Source organism: Balaenoptera ricei, chromosome 6, assembly GCF_028023285.1.
Source record: "Balaenoptera ricei isolate mBalRic1 chromosome 6, mBalRic1.hap2, whole genome shotgun sequence".
In the NCBI taxonomy this organism is placed as follows: domain Eukaryota; kingdom Metazoa; phylum Chordata; class Mammalia; order Artiodactyla; family Balaenopteridae; genus Balaenoptera; species Balaenoptera ricei.
In genome coordinates this window covers 87,540,961-87,559,839 of record NC_082644.1, presented here as the reverse complement: position 1 = coordinate 87,559,839, position 18,879 = coordinate 87,540,961, and the positions used below count along the sequence as shown (strand labels likewise).

The 18,879-nt window shown below is 33.4% G+C and overlaps 1 protein-coding gene across 3 annotated transcripts in view; it reads right to left on the bottom strand.

Annotated features, from left to right (window-relative positions):
- ZCCHC7 (zinc finger CCHC-type containing 7) overlaps nucleotides 1-18,879 on the bottom strand; it is a 237,655-nt gene that overhangs the window by 11,777 nt on the left and 206,999 nt on the right. For all 3 annotated transcript variants that reach the window (XM_059925087.1, XM_059925088.1, XM_059925086.1), the window contains exon 6: nucleotides 17,516-17,551. In XM_059925087.1, the coding sequence (XP_059781070.1) occupies nucleotides 17,516-17,551 (36 nt within the window). The remainder of the gene's footprint in view (nucleotides 1-17,515; nucleotides 17,552-18,879) is intronic.

Here is an 18,879-nt window from a genome sequence, read left to right as displayed (position 1 = left end):
CTAATAAAAAACGTGGGTCACGAATTAAGACTAGCTAAAAGCCATTAAATACAATTTTTTAAAAAATTAATTAATCTATTTATTTATTTTTGGCTGCATTGGGTCTTCATTGCCGTGCACGGGCTTTTTCTAGTTACAGCGAGCGGGGGCTACTCTTCATTGTGGTGCACGGGCTTCTCATTGCAGTGGCTTCTCTTGTTGCGGAGCACAGGCTCTAGGCGCACGGGCTTCAGTAGTTGTGGCACGCGGGCTTCAGTAGTCATGGTGCACGGGCTTAGTTGCTCCCCGGCATGTGGGATCTTCCCAGACCAGGTTCAAACCCGTGTTCCCTGCACTGGCAGGCAGATTCTTAACTATTGCGCCACCAGGGAAGTCCCTTAAATACAGTTTTAACAGGTATGCACATAAGCATGTAGAACTCGTGCAGTGGTTTACAAATTTGTTCAGGTAGTAGAGCACCGGGAAGACATGAAATTACTAAGCAGAAATAATTTTTCCATCTAAAAGATAACTATATTATTTGATGTGATACAAAATTGCAACCATGAGTGTATGTGGTTTAAGAGAAAGAAATAAAACCAAAAGTGGTGGTACCATGGATGTGAAGGTAGAACAGATGATGTTTCAAGGAGGAAGTTGTCAAAAGCTACTGGTGAATCAAATACAATGGAGACTACAAAAATACATTGGACTTAACAGCCAGGAAGTTGTTGGCAACTGGAAACTGGTGTGAGCAGTTTCATTTGAGAGGCAGAGGCACAAGCCAGATTGTACGGGGTTTATTGCAAGTAGAAAGATGCTAAAGAACAGAACATAGATGACTTTTTCAAGAAACCACACTGTGTATGGGAGAAAGGAAGGGGACATGTAGAGCAAAATGTAAGTCCAAGGATGCCTCCATTAGTGACATTTACCAGAGTGCTGGGCACATGGCATGAGCATCTATATACATTCTTTCATTTATCTAGTCAAAAAATAATTATTGAGTACCTAATACATGCCAGATACTGTTCTAAGATTAGCTAATTGAGAAGTGAGCAAGACAAAAATCATTGCTCACATCTCCAGTGGTGGAAGACAGATGAACAAAACCAATAACACACACACACACACACACACACACAGACAGTATCAGATAGTAATAAATGGTATGCAGGCAATTAAAACAGTTATGTAAATGAGTCATTGGTGGTGACTCAGATTGACTTTGGGGGAAACTCACTAGGAAGGTCATTTCTTATAACAAAAAACCCCCAAGTATGTGATCACTGGGGAAACAGCATTCTGGGCATAAGGCATGGGGAACAGGTAGTGCAAAGCCCTAAGGTGAGCATAAGCTTGCTATATTTGAGTATCTGAAAAATATCTATAACTTGGAAGTGTAGTAGGTGAAGGAAGACCAGGAGAAAAGGAGGTTCTAAAGGTGAAGAGGGACCAGATCATAAATAAGGGTGAAGAGCGCTGGATTTACTTTATGTGGCATGGGAAGCTAGTGTGAAGCTAATGGTATGGGCTCAACAACTAACTGGCAACTGTTAGCAGAGGGTATAACCAATGAAAGAATAATCCACCCCCCAAATTATACACGTTCTCTGAAAAACTTACCTATGTTTAAAAGTTTCTCTACTTATGTTTGTGCAAATACATGACAACTTATCTCTGAGCCCAGAATTCTAGATTGATTAATGAGAAGGAAAATACGCTCACTTATGTTTAGTCCATGGAATAAGAGTTCCATTGGTTCAAATCCTATGCAAAAGGACAAGATGAATCAGGAAGTAATTATGAGGGGAGCTGATGAGAACCAAATTAGCAGGGATATCCAAACATTGGAACTTGACTGGTACGGATACAAGTAGGGACTTCCTCACAGGAGGGGCCACCTGTACCCCTACGGCACTTCTGGCTTCTCCTTGGGAGCACAGAACATAAGGATAGTCACACCACTACACAACTCTTCAGTGGTTCATTCCTATCACCTCCTCTCAGAGTAAAGGCCACAGTGCTCCTGATCCTCCTTTCCCTATTTCACCCTCCAGTATACTAAACTGGTTATTTATTATGTTTATCATCTGCTTCCCCATTTCTAGAATGCGAGGTGCATGAGGGCAGGGATCTTCATCTAGTCCACTATGCATCCCTATGCCCAAAATCTAGAGTAAGTGTGCAACTATGTGCAAACTATGCAACTATGCAACTATGTGCAAACTATGGCTGGCAGGTCAAATCTGGCCTCCTGCCTGTTTTGTTTGGCCTATAAGGTAAGAATGATTTTAACATTTTAAAATGGTTTAAAAATTTTAAAAAAGAATGTTTTGTAATATGTGAAAATTATATACAATTCAAAATTCAGTGTCCATAAATAAAGTTTTATCGGAACACAGCCAGGCTGCTTTTCATGCTACAGGGATCAAGTTATGACAGAGACCATTGAGTGGCCTGCCAAGCTAAAATATTTACTATCTGGCTCTTTACAAAAAAAGTTTGCCGACACCTGACCTAGAGCATAGTAAGTGCTCAATAAATAGGTGGTGAATGAGTAGATGTTACAGCCTCTAAAATTTTAGAGTGAAAATGAATTATGCAGCCAATAAAAGTATTTAAAGTAGATATGAATACCGAAAATCTCTGCTACTGATTGAGGATACAGAGCAACAGCTTTATAGAATTTCTCTGAATTTAATTATTTTATTGCTTAAGTCTGAGGAAATTACAAGTAGTACTAAATGCTGTTCAATCTTCCCCCAGATAAATATGGTAAGCTCCTTCACCTCCTTCAAGTCTTGGCTCAAATGTCATTTTCTTAGTAAGGCCCTCCTGACCACCCTATTTAACGTTGCTAGCTCCCTCCAACTGGTGTTCCCTACGCTGCTTCACTACCCTCCCTCCCTTCCTTTTTTAAAACTCCATGGCACTTACTACATCTGACGTACTGTATATTTTACTTGTTTGTTTTGTCTATCCCCCAACTTGAAGGGATTCTGTCTGTTTTTTTGTTCAGTGCTGCACACCAGATCCTAGAACAGGCCTAGGCATATAGTAGGAGTTCAGCAAATATTAATGAATGAATAATCAGGTAATGCATATATAAAGTGCACGGCCCATAGTAAGCATCCAATACATTTTAGTTATTGTTAATAATTTGGATACTTTGGGAAATTATATCAATTTTTATGTCATTAAGGGACAATGTATAAAATTATGCTTTGATATATTAAAAAGGCTGAATAAATTAATACAGCTTCCTAAGCATCTCTCATACTTTACCTTGAGAATTAGCTATGTACTCTGGCAGAACCAGGAAGGAATTAGTAATACAAAGAGAATAGGAAGCAGTCTTATAGTACCAGTAACAGAGAGATCCTTCTTAATCAAGATTTTGAAAGCATGTTTCATGTTGATACTTATTTTATTTTGAAAGAAATCTCATTCAAAAAGCTTCATATTTAGCTCCACTGTTCATTTATGCCCCTGGATGAAGTGCAAACATTTGGATGTTCATTCATCTGAATAATATCACTAGTTAAAAACTTCCATTATTACTAATAAAAATAGCAACAGTATTTATATTGTGCTATGGAAATTTAGACTGTTTCACAATAATTAATTAGTAAATGACATGACAAACACTATCTACATACTCTCATTTTAATAAACTATCATGTACTAGGATTTAACAGGAATGAAATCAGCCTAGATCTTACCTAATTAGAGAACATTTCTGTATTAGAAAATACAGTACTGAAAACTCAATAATTATTTCCAGTGGACAAGTTTTCATACTATGATCTAACAAAAATCTTACAGCTATTTAACGTGTTAGAAATATAAATTTGTGACTCAATATTTCTGCCTTGGAGCGTGCCTTTATTTTTAATTAACAGTAAAGGTCCAATTTAAAGCAGAATGTGTCAACTGATTAGCTCTAAGTTCAAGATTCTGTCATACATGTCTGTACCGCAGACAAAAAGTTAAATGCAAGGGAATAAATGTAGTTTTTAGAACTTTTTTTAAAGTTAAAAGATTTATCTAAAGACTTTGACCCAATGGATAACCAAATGAACTATTTATGAAAGCAGATCTTTTTCTTTTCTTTTTTTTTTGTTACAGACATTTAAATAATCTATATTTGTAGGGTGATATCTTAGAGATTACTTTACTATCAATATATAGAAGTAATAACCTGGTAGATAGCGTTACCTATGAAAGGTCCATCCCATCTGCTATTCTTGCTGAAAGGTTTTCATGCACCAGTAAACTCAGTAAATATCAGAAGATAAAGCATAAGCCTACCACGCCACGGATTTACTCCTAATGTCTCCTCAAAGTGCAGCCCGATGCAACGATTACAAATGATTTTCTTCTAATGTCATTTTACATAACCCTTTTTTCTGCATGAGTAGTTAGTGCGGAATGAATGAATGAATGCCATTAAAACAGTTAATCATTATCTAGGCCACTGGCCTTACTCCCTTCACTACTAGGAATCTCCATGACAAAGGCCAAGAGATCAAAACGCCAGAGCTGCCTGCCTCAGTGTCCTATTTCTAACAGTAATTTTTTATGCAAATGACCTGCTGGGCATCTCTCTCTGTGACCTTGGGCTGCTCTTATCTAAACTGACTTTGATCCAATGAGGGCTTGTATCTAGTTGAAGCTCATTACTATATACGATCTGCAATCAATTGCACTAACTAAAGGGAATTTTCTACTCTTGTGAACACAAAACAGACTTATTTTTAAAATCATACATATGCTTAAAGACTAGACTATATGTTTTTATTAATCTGTTATATGAGTATATATTAAAAAGCAAATATATTAAGTACTTGAAGTAAATGTATTAATGACCAAATGTAACATTGATAAAGCACTGAGCTTAGCTCCAGTCTTTCTGAACAAGTCACATTTGTATATACACCTCTCAAGTCAATTATGCTTTTCATGTTTGAAAACTACCTTACTCTTTCAAAAATATTTCCAATTTCTTCTTTTAATAAACTCAATAATAGCACAAGCCTCCTCCCAATATTCAAGTATTTAAAAATATTCAACCCAAGTAATCAAATAGGACTTGCCAAGACAATGTTACAACAAACCAAAAGCTTGCCAACATAGTCAAAGTCCACTAGTTGAAGTGACCTAATGGCATGAATTTGACATTTAAGCAAAACAAAAGTTTGAATTTAAAATATACTTTTCCCCCCTATTTAAAGATATTATTTTTACTACCTACTCTAGAGCTCAGATACAGTTTTCTAAGTATTTTATTTAGTTTTATGAAAAGTAGCCAGGGAAAGAATGGATGCCCTCCCTTTCCTTTGGTATTGTTCACAATATAAATGCCAACAGAAATGTAACTGGTACATATTCAAGGAAAATCACAGCTGGGGCCTAAAGGAATCAAAGGAAGAAATTTTAAAGTTGGGCAAATAGTTTTGCAGTGCACTGAACCAAAGCTGAGTCTGAAAAGGCAAAAAACGATCCCATATGACCAAAGATACAAAGGCTAATGTCTTGTCCTCCATTTTCAGTGTTTTTCTGGGGTGGGTCCTCACACCTGGGGATCTGAATTCCAGGTCTATTGCACCCATGGTTTTAGACAAAGCCTTCATTTGCATACTGTTCCGACAAATATTCACAGTATTACTTCCCTTTGAGAAATTCGGGGAAGAAAGTCTCTCCTCAAGCTAAAGGCTTTGAAACTATTTTAAAACAAAGCTTCCTTTATGAAGATTTTTAAGCTCCTTTTTTCCTCAGTGAAAATAAAGAATTCAATTGTATTCCAGTGGACAGTGCTACTAATTTCCCCTACATCCTAAAAATGCCATTAAAAGCACCATATATAATGATATACCTATATTTTTTATGTGTTAAAAAACTATGTTCCCCTACATCCTAAAAATGCCATTAAAAGCACCATATATAATGATATACCTATATTTTTTATGTGTTAAAAAACTATGTTCCCCTACATCCTAAAAATGCCATTAAAAGCACCATATATAATGATATACCTATATTTTTTATGCATTAAAAAACTATGTCATGTACCCAACAGACTCCCAATCCATTGGGTAATTCCTTAATTAGGCAGATTTTTGAAACATGTATTATGTACACAACAGACCGGAACGTCTCCTTTGGAGCATTTTCTAGTCTATCGGGTGATTACATCATTAAGCCACACATGCTACGTAGAAAAAATCCTTATGAAAATTCATGAAAAAATGTACAGCACAACATTAGCATGCAGCAGACGTGTATGCTTTTGATATTTTCTCTGTTAAAAAAAAACTACATGAAGTAATTAGTCCAGGTCATAAAAACATGAGAAAGGTACCAGACACTGGTGAAAACGAAAACTGCAAAAAATTGCATTTCTCATGGTTTAGCAGAGAGTAATTTGTTTTATTGGAAAATAGATTCTAAAACAGTGTTCATTTGAACTGCAGCAGAATAAAGGGTGTTGCTTTATTGATTTGATATTTCTTACGTACATGTAATTTCTTCCCTACCCCTCTTTTGGATACTCTTAAGTTTTACAAGCCAATGGGTTGAAGGCTGCAAATGACCAGTGTGGTTATTCAAGTCCTTGAAGTACTGTATGTTTGTACACTTATATCTTCATTTTACGTAACCTAGAGTGTAAGGGATTACGTGACTGTATCTTTTTCAAGTCAAAACTACGCTACAGTAATAAGAATAGAGGTAAACTGCTGGTATAACTCCCAACCAGATTATATATTCACAATGTTAAGTGTCAGGCAAAATCTGAAAGCCAATATATTTGAAGACTAAAATGAATGAAGCATAAGTTTTATAAAAAGGAGCTATTAAATTTATTAATTTATGATTTTTCTTTTTGTAAATGACATTCTACCCCTACCCCCCAAAAAAGCCAACAACAAAAAAGAAAACCTCAGTAAGCAGGGAACAATGAACATATGCAAGACAGTAAGGATCACAGTAATCCACTCCCTGACTGTTCTAAATCTTCATGGCTTAAAAAGTATCCCAATTTTCTCCAAAGGTAGTGGCATTTATTCACTGGGCCATAGCTAATTTTACATGGAATGCAAAAATGTTAGTTTAAGTTTAATTTACCACCCTATTTAAATAAATCCAATGTAGCTCTCAAACTGCAGAGCTATCCCTCCGTCTATTTTAATTTTAAAGTAAGTTAGCAAAGGCTTCCTTCTTAATCCCCAGAGACTACCTACATAGTGACACAAACGCACAAATTTATGACAGCAACATAAATGCTCTTCTGAAGTAATGTGCAACATTAAGTGAAAATCGTTTCCTGGAAAGATATTATAGGTATCTATATTTTATTTGCCATCTTAAACATATCTGGGTCTTTATGGCCTTATTTTTAAAATGTATTTCCTTTTTATATTTCCTGGTGCAAATGGACTGCATAAATAAGCAATGTGCTATGAGGCTTCAGACCAGCCGATAAAACCTTTCAATTTTCATGCCAGCTTCTTCTTTTGTAATTCAAATCCGCCTGGAAACTGGCAGCTCTGAAAACTGAAACAAGCACTGCCACAAATACCTTGTAATGCTATCGACCTTGTCTGCCCATGCAGTGAGAAAGGGGGATGCGTATGTGTCTGCAGCCATCCAGATAACACAACTCATTTTTTTGGGGGTGGGGGGGGATAACAGAAGCCAGCCCCAGACTCTGCACCCAAAGCAGTCATTACCAGTCACACTGGAGAATAAGTCTCTTCAAAATACACAGTGCATTTAAAAACCATATATGAGGCTGAGCCACTGCTGTCATTACCAATTTTAATTTAGCTCCTTCAGTTTGCCAGCCAGATAAACTCTTTAGTGCTGTTTTTTAATCTATTTGCCACATTTTATGTTTAAGATTATAGTAATATGGACAGGAGAAGGAATCACTTTTAGGGGAAATAAAGAAATAGATCCGCTTATCAGCGCCCATCAGAAAGTTCATTAATCAGCCAGGCTTTGTGCCCTCTAAATTGAAAGGTTAAATAATCCTCTCAGGAATATTTCTTGGCCCCTCCGCCAATTGTCCGGAGAGGAGCTGCCATTCATAGTACGAGGGATCGGTGACAGGGTATCTTACCACTGTTTGGACCCCAAACAATGATGGACAAATGGCCTGGTTTACAAAGAACCTTTTAGTACATGGATGGAAAACGACCACAAGCTTTGATGCAGGGTGGAGGGATGAGGAGGGCATGGAGACAGGATGTGGGGGAAGGGAAAGAGAAGAACACATACATGTGTGAATCCATGGATATTTTATCTGAATGTTTATTGGGGTAGACTATAAAACACAGAAACCACATTAATATACATCTCCCAACCACACACAGGGCTTAACATATTCAAATCTGCTTATATATTTTGCATACAATTGCACATAAACTATCACTGAAAAATTGTAGAATAAAAGAACCACAGCTTTATTATATTTATTAGCTAATACAAACAGGATCCAAATAAGCCCTGAGATTTTCATTTTTGCCATAACTCCACATGACTTACAACACATACTTCTCCCCCTCCTCATACCCCACCCGTGCTTATTCTACTGAAATACTCTTAACCATCAGTCACAAAGGTAGAGAATTCCACAGCTGTAAGTACCTGTTTAAAGGGGGGAAGTAATGCTTTTTTGCTTTTACAATATGCTCCATCTTAGCTCCTACATGTCTTAAAGAACAAACATGGAATAGGAATGCTCTTTGAAAGAATACCAATCACATCCCCTGAGGAAGTGCTTAATTTTGTGTTGTCCTTTTTGCTGGACCTATATGAGAATATGGGTGGGAGACTGCAAAACAACTGAACAAGCTCTTATAACTCAACATTTTGCTGTGAAATCAGGCTGGTTTCTGGCATCAGTCATGTGAAGGCACATGAAGCAGTTTTACCTGAAGTGCAAAAAACTGATATGCTATTTTGTTCAATTTCTCATCTGATTAACATAAACCCTCTACCACTAGCAGAAAGTATTATATTTGGTTATGATAGATGACTATATTCAGATGACACTGAAGTTACCACCTAAGAATTATACATTTATTAACAATATATTTTTTCAAAATGATATCATTATATCTTTATATGGCACACATTTTATTTAGTCATTTTCACTAAAAGAGAAAGTAGAGTTAATATGTGATCCACTCTTAATTAAAAGTCTTTATAATGATTTTTAGGCAAATCAAATTAAGAAAATAATTTGTTTGCCATAAAGTTACTCACCTACATTTCTAGAAAGAAGACAGCATAAATAACTAGAAAATGAAAACTGAGGTAAATAATTTTAACAAAAGACACTGCTTGTGGGGATTTTAATTTCAATAGCTATAAGAAGGAAAAATTTTTAGGAGACAGACAGTAAAGGGGTCATTACGGATCTCCTCATCGTAGGCAAATAAAAGGCTTCACAATACATAATCTGAGTTTGGGCTATTAGTCCAGTTGCTATCTCTACAGGAGTGAGGAATTTGTGGGTTTGCTATATTGGAGCTCACAGAGTGCTGAACACAGGCTAAGTGTTAGGTATTGTGCTAAGTACTTTACATTTATTATCTCACTGCATACTTATAACAGCTCTAGAAGGCACTATACCCATTTTTCAGATGAAGAAACTGAGGGTCTCAGAAGGGAAATACTTTAACTAGGTTTGCACATCTAGTAAATGAAAGAGCCAGAATTTAAACCAATGTTTGATCCCAAAGCTGGCATTCTTCCCCCTATATTATGATAAAAAACATTCCTTAGTAATTTCCTCAGAAATAAGTCTGCCCTTTCAGCCCAATTTTATAGCACATTTTTCTAAGGACTTCAGTAAAATGAGAAGGAAATGTGGTATAAAGACAAATAAATGAAATGTGAGAGATCCAAGAAAGAGAGAATTGAGATTTTATTATATAAATGAAGTTAAGGAACAACAAAAACTTAGTTCCCCTAACTGAAAAGAAATGTGGGTAATCCACAAATACATGCAAAGGAACAATATTTATGTAAAATGGGTATTTATAGACATGGATATATTACACATTATAAAGATGACCTTATAATCTAGCTAATAGATTCAATTCTGTATGATTTTTGAAAAACGGAATTAAAATATCGAGATAGCTTTATTACCAACTGATTCACACAGTGAATTATTTTTACAAAGCTAATATGAATTTCTGAACATTCCCATTGAATAATTCTTGTTTTTGAAATGTGATCTGCCAGTGTAGTGGTACACCAATTAAGGTGACGATCTATTTTAATTCCAAAGATACTAAAAATATATTTTTGGTTAAATGTCCTCTAAACACGAAGCATTTTTCTTCATATAATAGTTTTGATATTTCTAAAAAACCAGAGTTGTTGGTCTTGGAGGACCACTGCCGAACTCAAAATAGCTGGAAGAAAATATTTGCAAATGTACAAAAATATGACTCTCATGACTTTCTGGCATGTGGGGATCAAATGGCAAATGAATTTCAAGTCTAAAATCTGATTGAGTTTATCAGTAATTCATTAACTTTTAGTCTTTTAAGAGATTTTGCTTCTAAAACCTTAAACTTAATTCAACTTAAGTTTACAACTGTAGTTTATACCATAACAGAAAATGTAACACGAGTTCAGAGAGATTGTTCATGTCAATAACTCAAGGGGTTCTTTCAGGAATCTTTTCCTGCAGATTAGTCAAATGATTGACCAAAACCTTTAAAGGTTATGGTTGATCATGACTGTGAATGACTAAGTGATTCCTAAATACTTAAGACCTGTTAGGAATTATTGTAATCTACCATGTCATTCACATGCATGACTACTAAAAGGAATGCTTAATACCAATATCACTGGTCCAGTATACTTTACTTTTATTCTTGCACTGAAATGTCCAGAGAAGATCATGACAAGCTCAATCACCTGGAATATATTTATTTAAGGAATACATGAATCACCCGTTCAAAGTACATATGAAAAATAATCACTTGAATATGCTAAAATTATTCTACCTAATAGTTGTATGCTCTTTACGTGTACTTAACATGACAAAGAATAGGTACCATTCAACACTTCAGATTTTTGAACTCTAATTTTATTATATACTGTGCAGTGTTAAACTTCACGGATCTTGAAAATTCTCAGGCTACCTGTTTCCATTCATTTTTGTCATAACAGGGACAGTATTTCAAAGTGTAGAGCTTCAAGGAAAAAAACAACGTAGTTTGCTTTGGGATTATATGAATAATGTATGCGTTTTTTAAGGAAAAGAAAGAAAATATTTTAAAAATGTTACATATATATATTAAAATCATAAATACTTAGAAATTGGAATTTAATTACCACAAAATTTAAGTATCAAGAAGAAATTGCCCCTACAATGACTAACTATAATTCCTTTGTAAGTAAAGGTGAACATAACTAGGGAAAAGAAAAAAAGAGTTAGCAAATTTTGTTCAATTACATTTGAACAAAAGTCCAAATGTAATTTTCCATCTTTCTATCATCCTCAGGAGAAACATTATTAACAGGTAAGAAAATAAAGACCACAACAGGAATTTCTTTACATTTTTAAAACAGAAGTAAAACTTGAAGTCCATACAGTAAATATGTAAGTCTTAAACGTAATAGACTTTGCTGCCAGCCACTAAGGGGCATATAAACAAGCACAAGTATTGTTTTGTCAATTGAAGAAAGAAAGTTGCTGTTAGAGTTTTAGATGCAATTAGTTTATTATTAGCAGCATGTACTACATAAAAAATAAAAAGAAATCACAATGATGGGTGATTAGGACATTAAAGATATTTAGAAAATGACAAAAACACAGCTGTTTGTAGGCCAAAACTTTTGCAAAGAATCTTTTCTAAATTGTGTGAATGCTACATACTTTTCATTGCTTGATTATCTGAAACACTTAAATCTACATTAGAATTATTTTCATAAAGCACTTGATATTATTTAAATATATTAAAACAAGAAACAACTACTCAAAATATTCCATTACTGACTTCCCATTTAAAACAAATTAATTTTTGCATTAAAATATTAGAAATCAAATAAGTTGGGCACTCTCTCTGAAAGGGATGACACTTCAATATTTCTCTGGCAAAATGAAAATATGAAGGTGCTCCCATGTGCTTCAATAAATAGAAATAAACTATATTCAAATCTAATAATTTTATTCTACTCCCATTCAAAAACAAGTCTGTATACACACAATGTCTAGAGATCTGAGGAAACATTGTGAGAGGAAAAATAACATGCATTTATAATTCACAACGTTCACTTTTTTCCCCTTCCTTTTACAGAAGCTTTAGAAAATTGCTTTTTGATGATTTGGCAAATTGTATATATTTTTAAATGAATCTCATTTATTGAGATTGATAATTCCAGGTTTCATTTGCTTTGAAATTGCATTTTCCAATTGCTTCCAATGATAAGTTCTAGCAAATGTGGTTCAACATGCTAGTGAAAAAATTCAGTTGACCTATTCTGTAAATGTAGTAATTATCTTTTACACTAAATTCAAAACATGGTAAGATTGAACTAAAAAATTATTAGCAAAATGTTGACACTAAATTCTTTAAGAACAAGGTGAATGTTTAAATAAATATTAAAGCATTCACATAAATTTTCCATTTGAAAAAAATCTTTAAAAATTTTGGTCACTGTCCAAACGTATTTCTATCTCTGTTATCAGAGATGGAGTTTTAGAAAAATAAGTTATCAATGCTTATTCAGAAAATTCTTTTTATTCAGACACCAAAGTAACTTGAAACATAAAGCAGTGTGATTTACTTTATAAGTACTACAATGGAAAGATGACCCTGAGGTACTACAAAATAGTCATGTACCCTCTGAATCCTCAGAGCATGATTATATTCACCTCAGTAGTGTTCTAGTATTAAGGGCATTTTTAATAAAAACTAAAACTCTGAAAATTTGACAGAGATGTAATATCTTAATAGCAACACTTAACCACAGTGATTCAAGACATAGAGGAAAAAACCTTACAATTTAAACAAGAGTATTCCCAGTTGTTAAGGAAACTGGCAAAGTGAATTGAACAACCAAAAATAAGAGCCTCCAAAATGAATTTATAAAGTCTTAGTTTGTGATAATTTGTATGCCAGGCCTCAAAAAAAGTATGAAGAAAAAGTTTATTTAAATAATTCTAAAATAGAGTGAGGCCTAGTTCTCACTCTATTTGGAGGTAGTTGACATTTTAAAATGCAGTATGTAACCAGTTCTATTTCCTTTGATACACACACACACACACACACACACACACACACAAGAAAAAGGAAAGTCCTATCTCTTGATATCTACTGTGTGGATGGGGTTCTTGTGGGTTTTGCAGTTCTGCTTATGTAGCCGAGGAGCTCTCAGATTCTGAGATTTAGGATTCCCAACATATATTCAATGAAGAGAGAGAGACAGAGAATTTTTGTCCATGAAAAGAAAAGGTTCTGGCTTGAGGCTGACTTTTTAAAACTCTTTTAGACTCTTTAATTTTTTCTCATTTTAAGTTAAGTAAAATATATTCCATTTTAGTATTAGGTAGAAAATTGTTACCCACCCTAACTTACGTCATAATTCCAGGATAAAGCCCTTTGTACAGCTATTGCCTCATAACCAAATTCCACTTTCTTAGTCTTTCCTTCTGGACTGTAAAACATAGTTCTAAAATTAAATTTAAATCTTTTGACATTTAGGGTTACCTATTCTATGGTATGGCAGAGAATGTTTTAGAGAGTAACATTTGTTTCCATACTGTGAAAATCCAGAAAACACATTTCTAAATTGATGTTTCCAGGTAAGGAGAGAAAACTGAGTGGCAAGATGGAATGATATTGTTAATTATTGTCTATAAGATATACTCTGGCATTCAACTGGTTCAGGTAAGACTACGATTAATTACCAGTAAACTCAGGTTACAAGCCTTTCCTAGACTAGAAAGGAAGACAAGGAAACTACTCCTCTCCCTGTCCCTGAGAGCAAGTATTTTACTTTTTGAATTCTAGGCATTCCAAACATTATATATAAAGAAACATTTAAAATTTAATTCTTCCAAAAAGGTTACATTTGCTTCCTGTTTAAACTTTTAGTTAAAATAAAAGGTAGTAGGTTGTAACACATTTTAACAATGCACACAAAGAAATCCAAGCGCAAAATTAAACATAAAAGATGTATTGTCCTTTTTGGTTCTTAATACATAGGGCACCCAAATAGCAAACTCTTGGTTACTTTTTTAAGTAGATTAAAAACAAGATTAACAAAATGTCCAAAGCATGTCAAATTATAGCCTCTACTAGTTAAAAATTCTGTTGGTTGTAAAACTCTGTTGGTGGCCATTTTGGCCTAGGATTTTTAATATAAATGAGACTAGAAATGACAGGGGATGGGGGAAGGGACTTTCCTTCTTGAATAGTTAAAGAGGGAAATTTTTTTATCTAGAATGAGTTATCTGAAAGATGAAAAAGAATATTCAAAGTTAGGCTTTACCAAAATCTGAAAATATAACAAATTAAAATATAAGAACAGTGCTATATTACTGAAGATTTTAAAAACTTTCTAAACATTTTTTGAAGGAGGTAAATACATAAACTATTTGGAGAAATTATTTAATTGCTAAATAAAAATTATATATTTTTCTTTTTCCCATGCTGGTCTCCAAATTGATAATCTAAAGTCATTAAATTACATGACATAATTTTATAGCCATTAAAATATATAAAGAAAAATGACATGGCCAAATAGTTGTTATAATATGGATACATATGTACATATACAAAAATATATGTAGTGTCTTAGAATTTTATTAGCATGTACGCTTTAGAATGATGGTCTTATTTTTTTATTAATGAAGTCTAGTCAAGTCTGGTTAAAAAGCTATTCTATTCAGGTGTAAGTTGTAAAGGAGACTTTATTTGATCTCTCATGAGATTGCTGAAAATAGTGAACACCTCTCTTTTTTAATTTTCCTCTTATTTCAGAATGAGGAAAATGTGTTTTAAGGAATTTTTGATTTGATTTGATTTGATTTCACAGGTCCATTTACACCAGTCAACTTACCATCTTTCTTATGTGTTTGAGAAATAAAACTCTGTTTAACCTATAGACATTTTTTTTTTTTTTAAAGAAAGTGATTCCTGGATAGACCTTAAATTGTAGTAGCTAAACTTTAGGTTGTGTAAATGTCCTTCTATTCTCACTGATTGAGAGTCAGATAAAAGCAATAGAAAACTTCTTAAATGTAGACATTTCCAAACTAGATATACAAATCAATTTCTCCCCTCAAAAAGCATAGTTCATTTTGGGTAAGAAATGGGCATGTTTTGGTTAGAAAAAGAAATTAATCAATGATTAAGTATAGAAATATCCAGTTTTAAGAAGATTGGTTTAAATGAATATACAGTAGCAGCTCTAACCTGGGCTTTATTACTCGGTCATTGCCCTGATTGACGCCACATTCACGTGTGAGGGCTACTATGAGTCAATAGATGGCAGTCCATCGCCTAGTAAAAGAGCTGAAGATGACTAAACTCATCATGCATCTTACTTTCACTCAAGATTAAATATTGCTTAATTGCACACATTAGGATATTTCCTATATGTATAATTATTTGGCTATTTTGCTGGATTGATATAGATGTACATGTTTATAAATATACTTGTTTTGCATTTATACTTGCACAGTAAACTAACTCTTAATTACTAATTATTAATTTAAACTTGATAATTATGTATTGTGATAGTTATTTCAATATTATTTTGAAAAATTAATGAGGATTCCAAATTAAGACAAACTTTTCAAAATGATTTTGTTAAACTTATAGATAGAATATACTGTAATTTCCCCAAAGGCAAATTCGTTTTGTTTTTATTTTTTTTCCCCCAACTATTCTTTTTACAATTTATGTTTTTCAAAAGCTACAATATTAAATGAACCTTCAAATATCTGTTATACTAAGCATTGATTTCTATCCTTCTATGACAGTTATATAAAAGAATGCAGGTGCAAATAATGAAAAGAATGGCTTTAAAATAGTACTTTCTATACTTCAAGTTTTCAAGATCGGAATTTTCTAACTTAGGGGAAAAAGGAAAATTAATGCAATGTCAAATCCATTAGGCTATTACTTAAAAAAAATGTTGATGAAAAACTTGCTATACAGTTACAAAGAGTGACTGTGATCTTGAAAAGTATAATACATGATTGGATTCCAATTAAATTTAGGCTAAGAATTTCACCATAGCCTGTTAGGATAAAAAAAAATTGCTACCCTAACACAAACATAATGTATTCATATGAGTTACACCTGTAACATATATGTGTAACACATGTGTGTGTGTGTATGTGTGCGCTCGCATGTGCATGTATTTATTTATTTATTTATTTTTTTGGAGTAGGGGATAACACTAAAGATTTTTAACAAAACCCAATTTGGGATTGAGGATAGTTAAGGAATTACAGCTTTCTACCGAGAATCTTTAAACAAATTAAACAGTGATAACAATGTGAAAACAAACCACCTGATGTACTTCTTGGGCTTGTGATAGGCACAACTGAGTCTACTTATTGGTTTATTTTTACTCCATAAGAGGAGAGCAGTAAGAAGACGTGTTTTGTAGAAACTCTGCCCTTTCTATTTTTACTATGTCTTCCTATAAACAAAAACTTTTTAATAAGTTAAACTTTAAAGAACTGCTTTTAAATAAACTGCATAGCTGTATAATTACAAGAGTAATTTTTAATGTTGTCTCTTGCTCAGCACAACATATTTAATACATTAAAAGAAATGACGAGTAGGGCTATGGTGAATTATTGAAATTATTTAAGCTAAATAATAAAAATAAACTGACTTCATAATATTGAGCATTAACCAATTGATTCCACAACGAACTATTTTTTTTGCTCCTACTTAGCCTAAAATCACATTAAAAGGAAACCATAGAATTAAATAACTTGAATGGTATTAAGCAGATATTTATATACTTTGAATGTCAAGAGAAGCTTAAGGATATGACAGTTGAATTGTTCTATATGAAAGATACACTAAGTTTTTTCTAGCTTCACTGAAAAATATGTGTAAACATTTCAGTAAAGCCAGAAAAATGATAATGGAAGATGGTGTGGACTGTATGCTTGTGGACTGTAGATACAACATTTTAAAGGTGCTGGATTTCTACTATTTTTTTGCTTCTAGCATACTTCTCCCCTTTAATTTAATGAATGTGGTCTAGGAAGACTGAGAAATACCATGATGTAATCGTTAAATGATGTGAGTAATAAAAAACAATCAAAATCTTTGAACAGCAGGAAGATAAAGGATAGAGGAGTGGGCAGGGGAGAAGAGAAAAAGTGTATTATTGCTTTCTCAGTGCAAAAAAACTCTTTCAGATGTTTATTATCTTCCAGTAGAAGATGCTTGTCTATATTTTATGGTTAGCAGTTCAGAGAAGGGTAAATAGGCTGGGTCTTGGGGAAAATAAAAAAGGTGTTTCTACTTACCGTTAGGTGATACTGCCTCCAGATTTCTGGGCAAGCCTGGAAAATAAAAATATTGATCAGCTGGGAGCATGAAACAAGGTACTTTACAGCCTGTTGGTTTTGGCATAACCCAGCATCCACTGGTGTCGGTCACAGGAAAATAAGAAGCTTAACAGAAAGGGTCTGCATTTCAGCTTCAAAAACCTGGCTAGACAGTTTAATTGAATTTTACACTGGTTTAACACACTCCCTGCCATTGTCAGAAAGCCAGTTACAAAGTTTTCTCTCTCTTTTTTTTTCTTTTCAGGTTAGAAGTTTGGGGTACTAAGATGTGATTAAGAGCCATAACTCGGTTAAACTGATAAATGAACAGCAGTGGTCAAAATCAATAAGACTCGCCAAGTACACCTTTTAAAAGAACATTTTGAACCTTGGTAGTATGACAGAAAACAATTTAATAGCAATTGCTTTTAAGAAGCTTTCGCTGTAGTTATATATTTCTGATGTTTTACCTAATCACTTGCTACTAACTTTCAATACTCTATGACATAGATAACAAGAGAATTAAAAAAGCAAAACAAAAAACAACCTCAAGAATCTAAAGTTCATGCCTTTTCCCTTAAAAGTTGTCTTCTCCATCTTTACATTTATAGAGATATAACTTTAAAAACCCAATAAAACCTCAATACTTTGATAAAAGATGGATTTACCGAAACCACAATAGGTAACAACAAAACAGAACAAAACAAAACAAAACAAAAGCAACAGCAGCAACAACAACAAAAACCAGTTAGGAGATATTTCCTTATGGATACACATATAAATCTTTCCTTATGCTTAAATTATGACTCTGTTAAGAGACACTTCTAACTGAGCTCTTTATGAATAGTTGATCAGTTTACTATCTTCTCAGAAAAAAGAACTGTCAAAGACAGAAAATATTTTTAATAACTATATTATAGCAATGATTTTAATAAATTAAACCACCAAGCTAAGTAAATGGCAATCCTTAAAGTGGATGTGAATTTATAGCTTTTGTTTAAAAATGCGTATATACACAAACATATACATACACATATGCATACCTAAAATTAGAATGAGTTAAATCTTTTTTAAACCTTTATAATTTTTGACATACACTTTGAAACAATTCTTTACCTGATCTATCATTCCTCTTTCATTTATTTTTCAGGGTAGGGATAAAAGTAACAAAGATGATTCACACAATCTAAAAATATTATGGATATGGCAATAATTCAGAAAATAACTTTTGAATGGCAAAATCTCTACTGATTATACCATCATTAGTGATGAGATCAAAAAAAGAGTAGGTATGTTCCAACCATGCTGAAAATTTTATCCATTATGCATCTTAAGCTTAACTA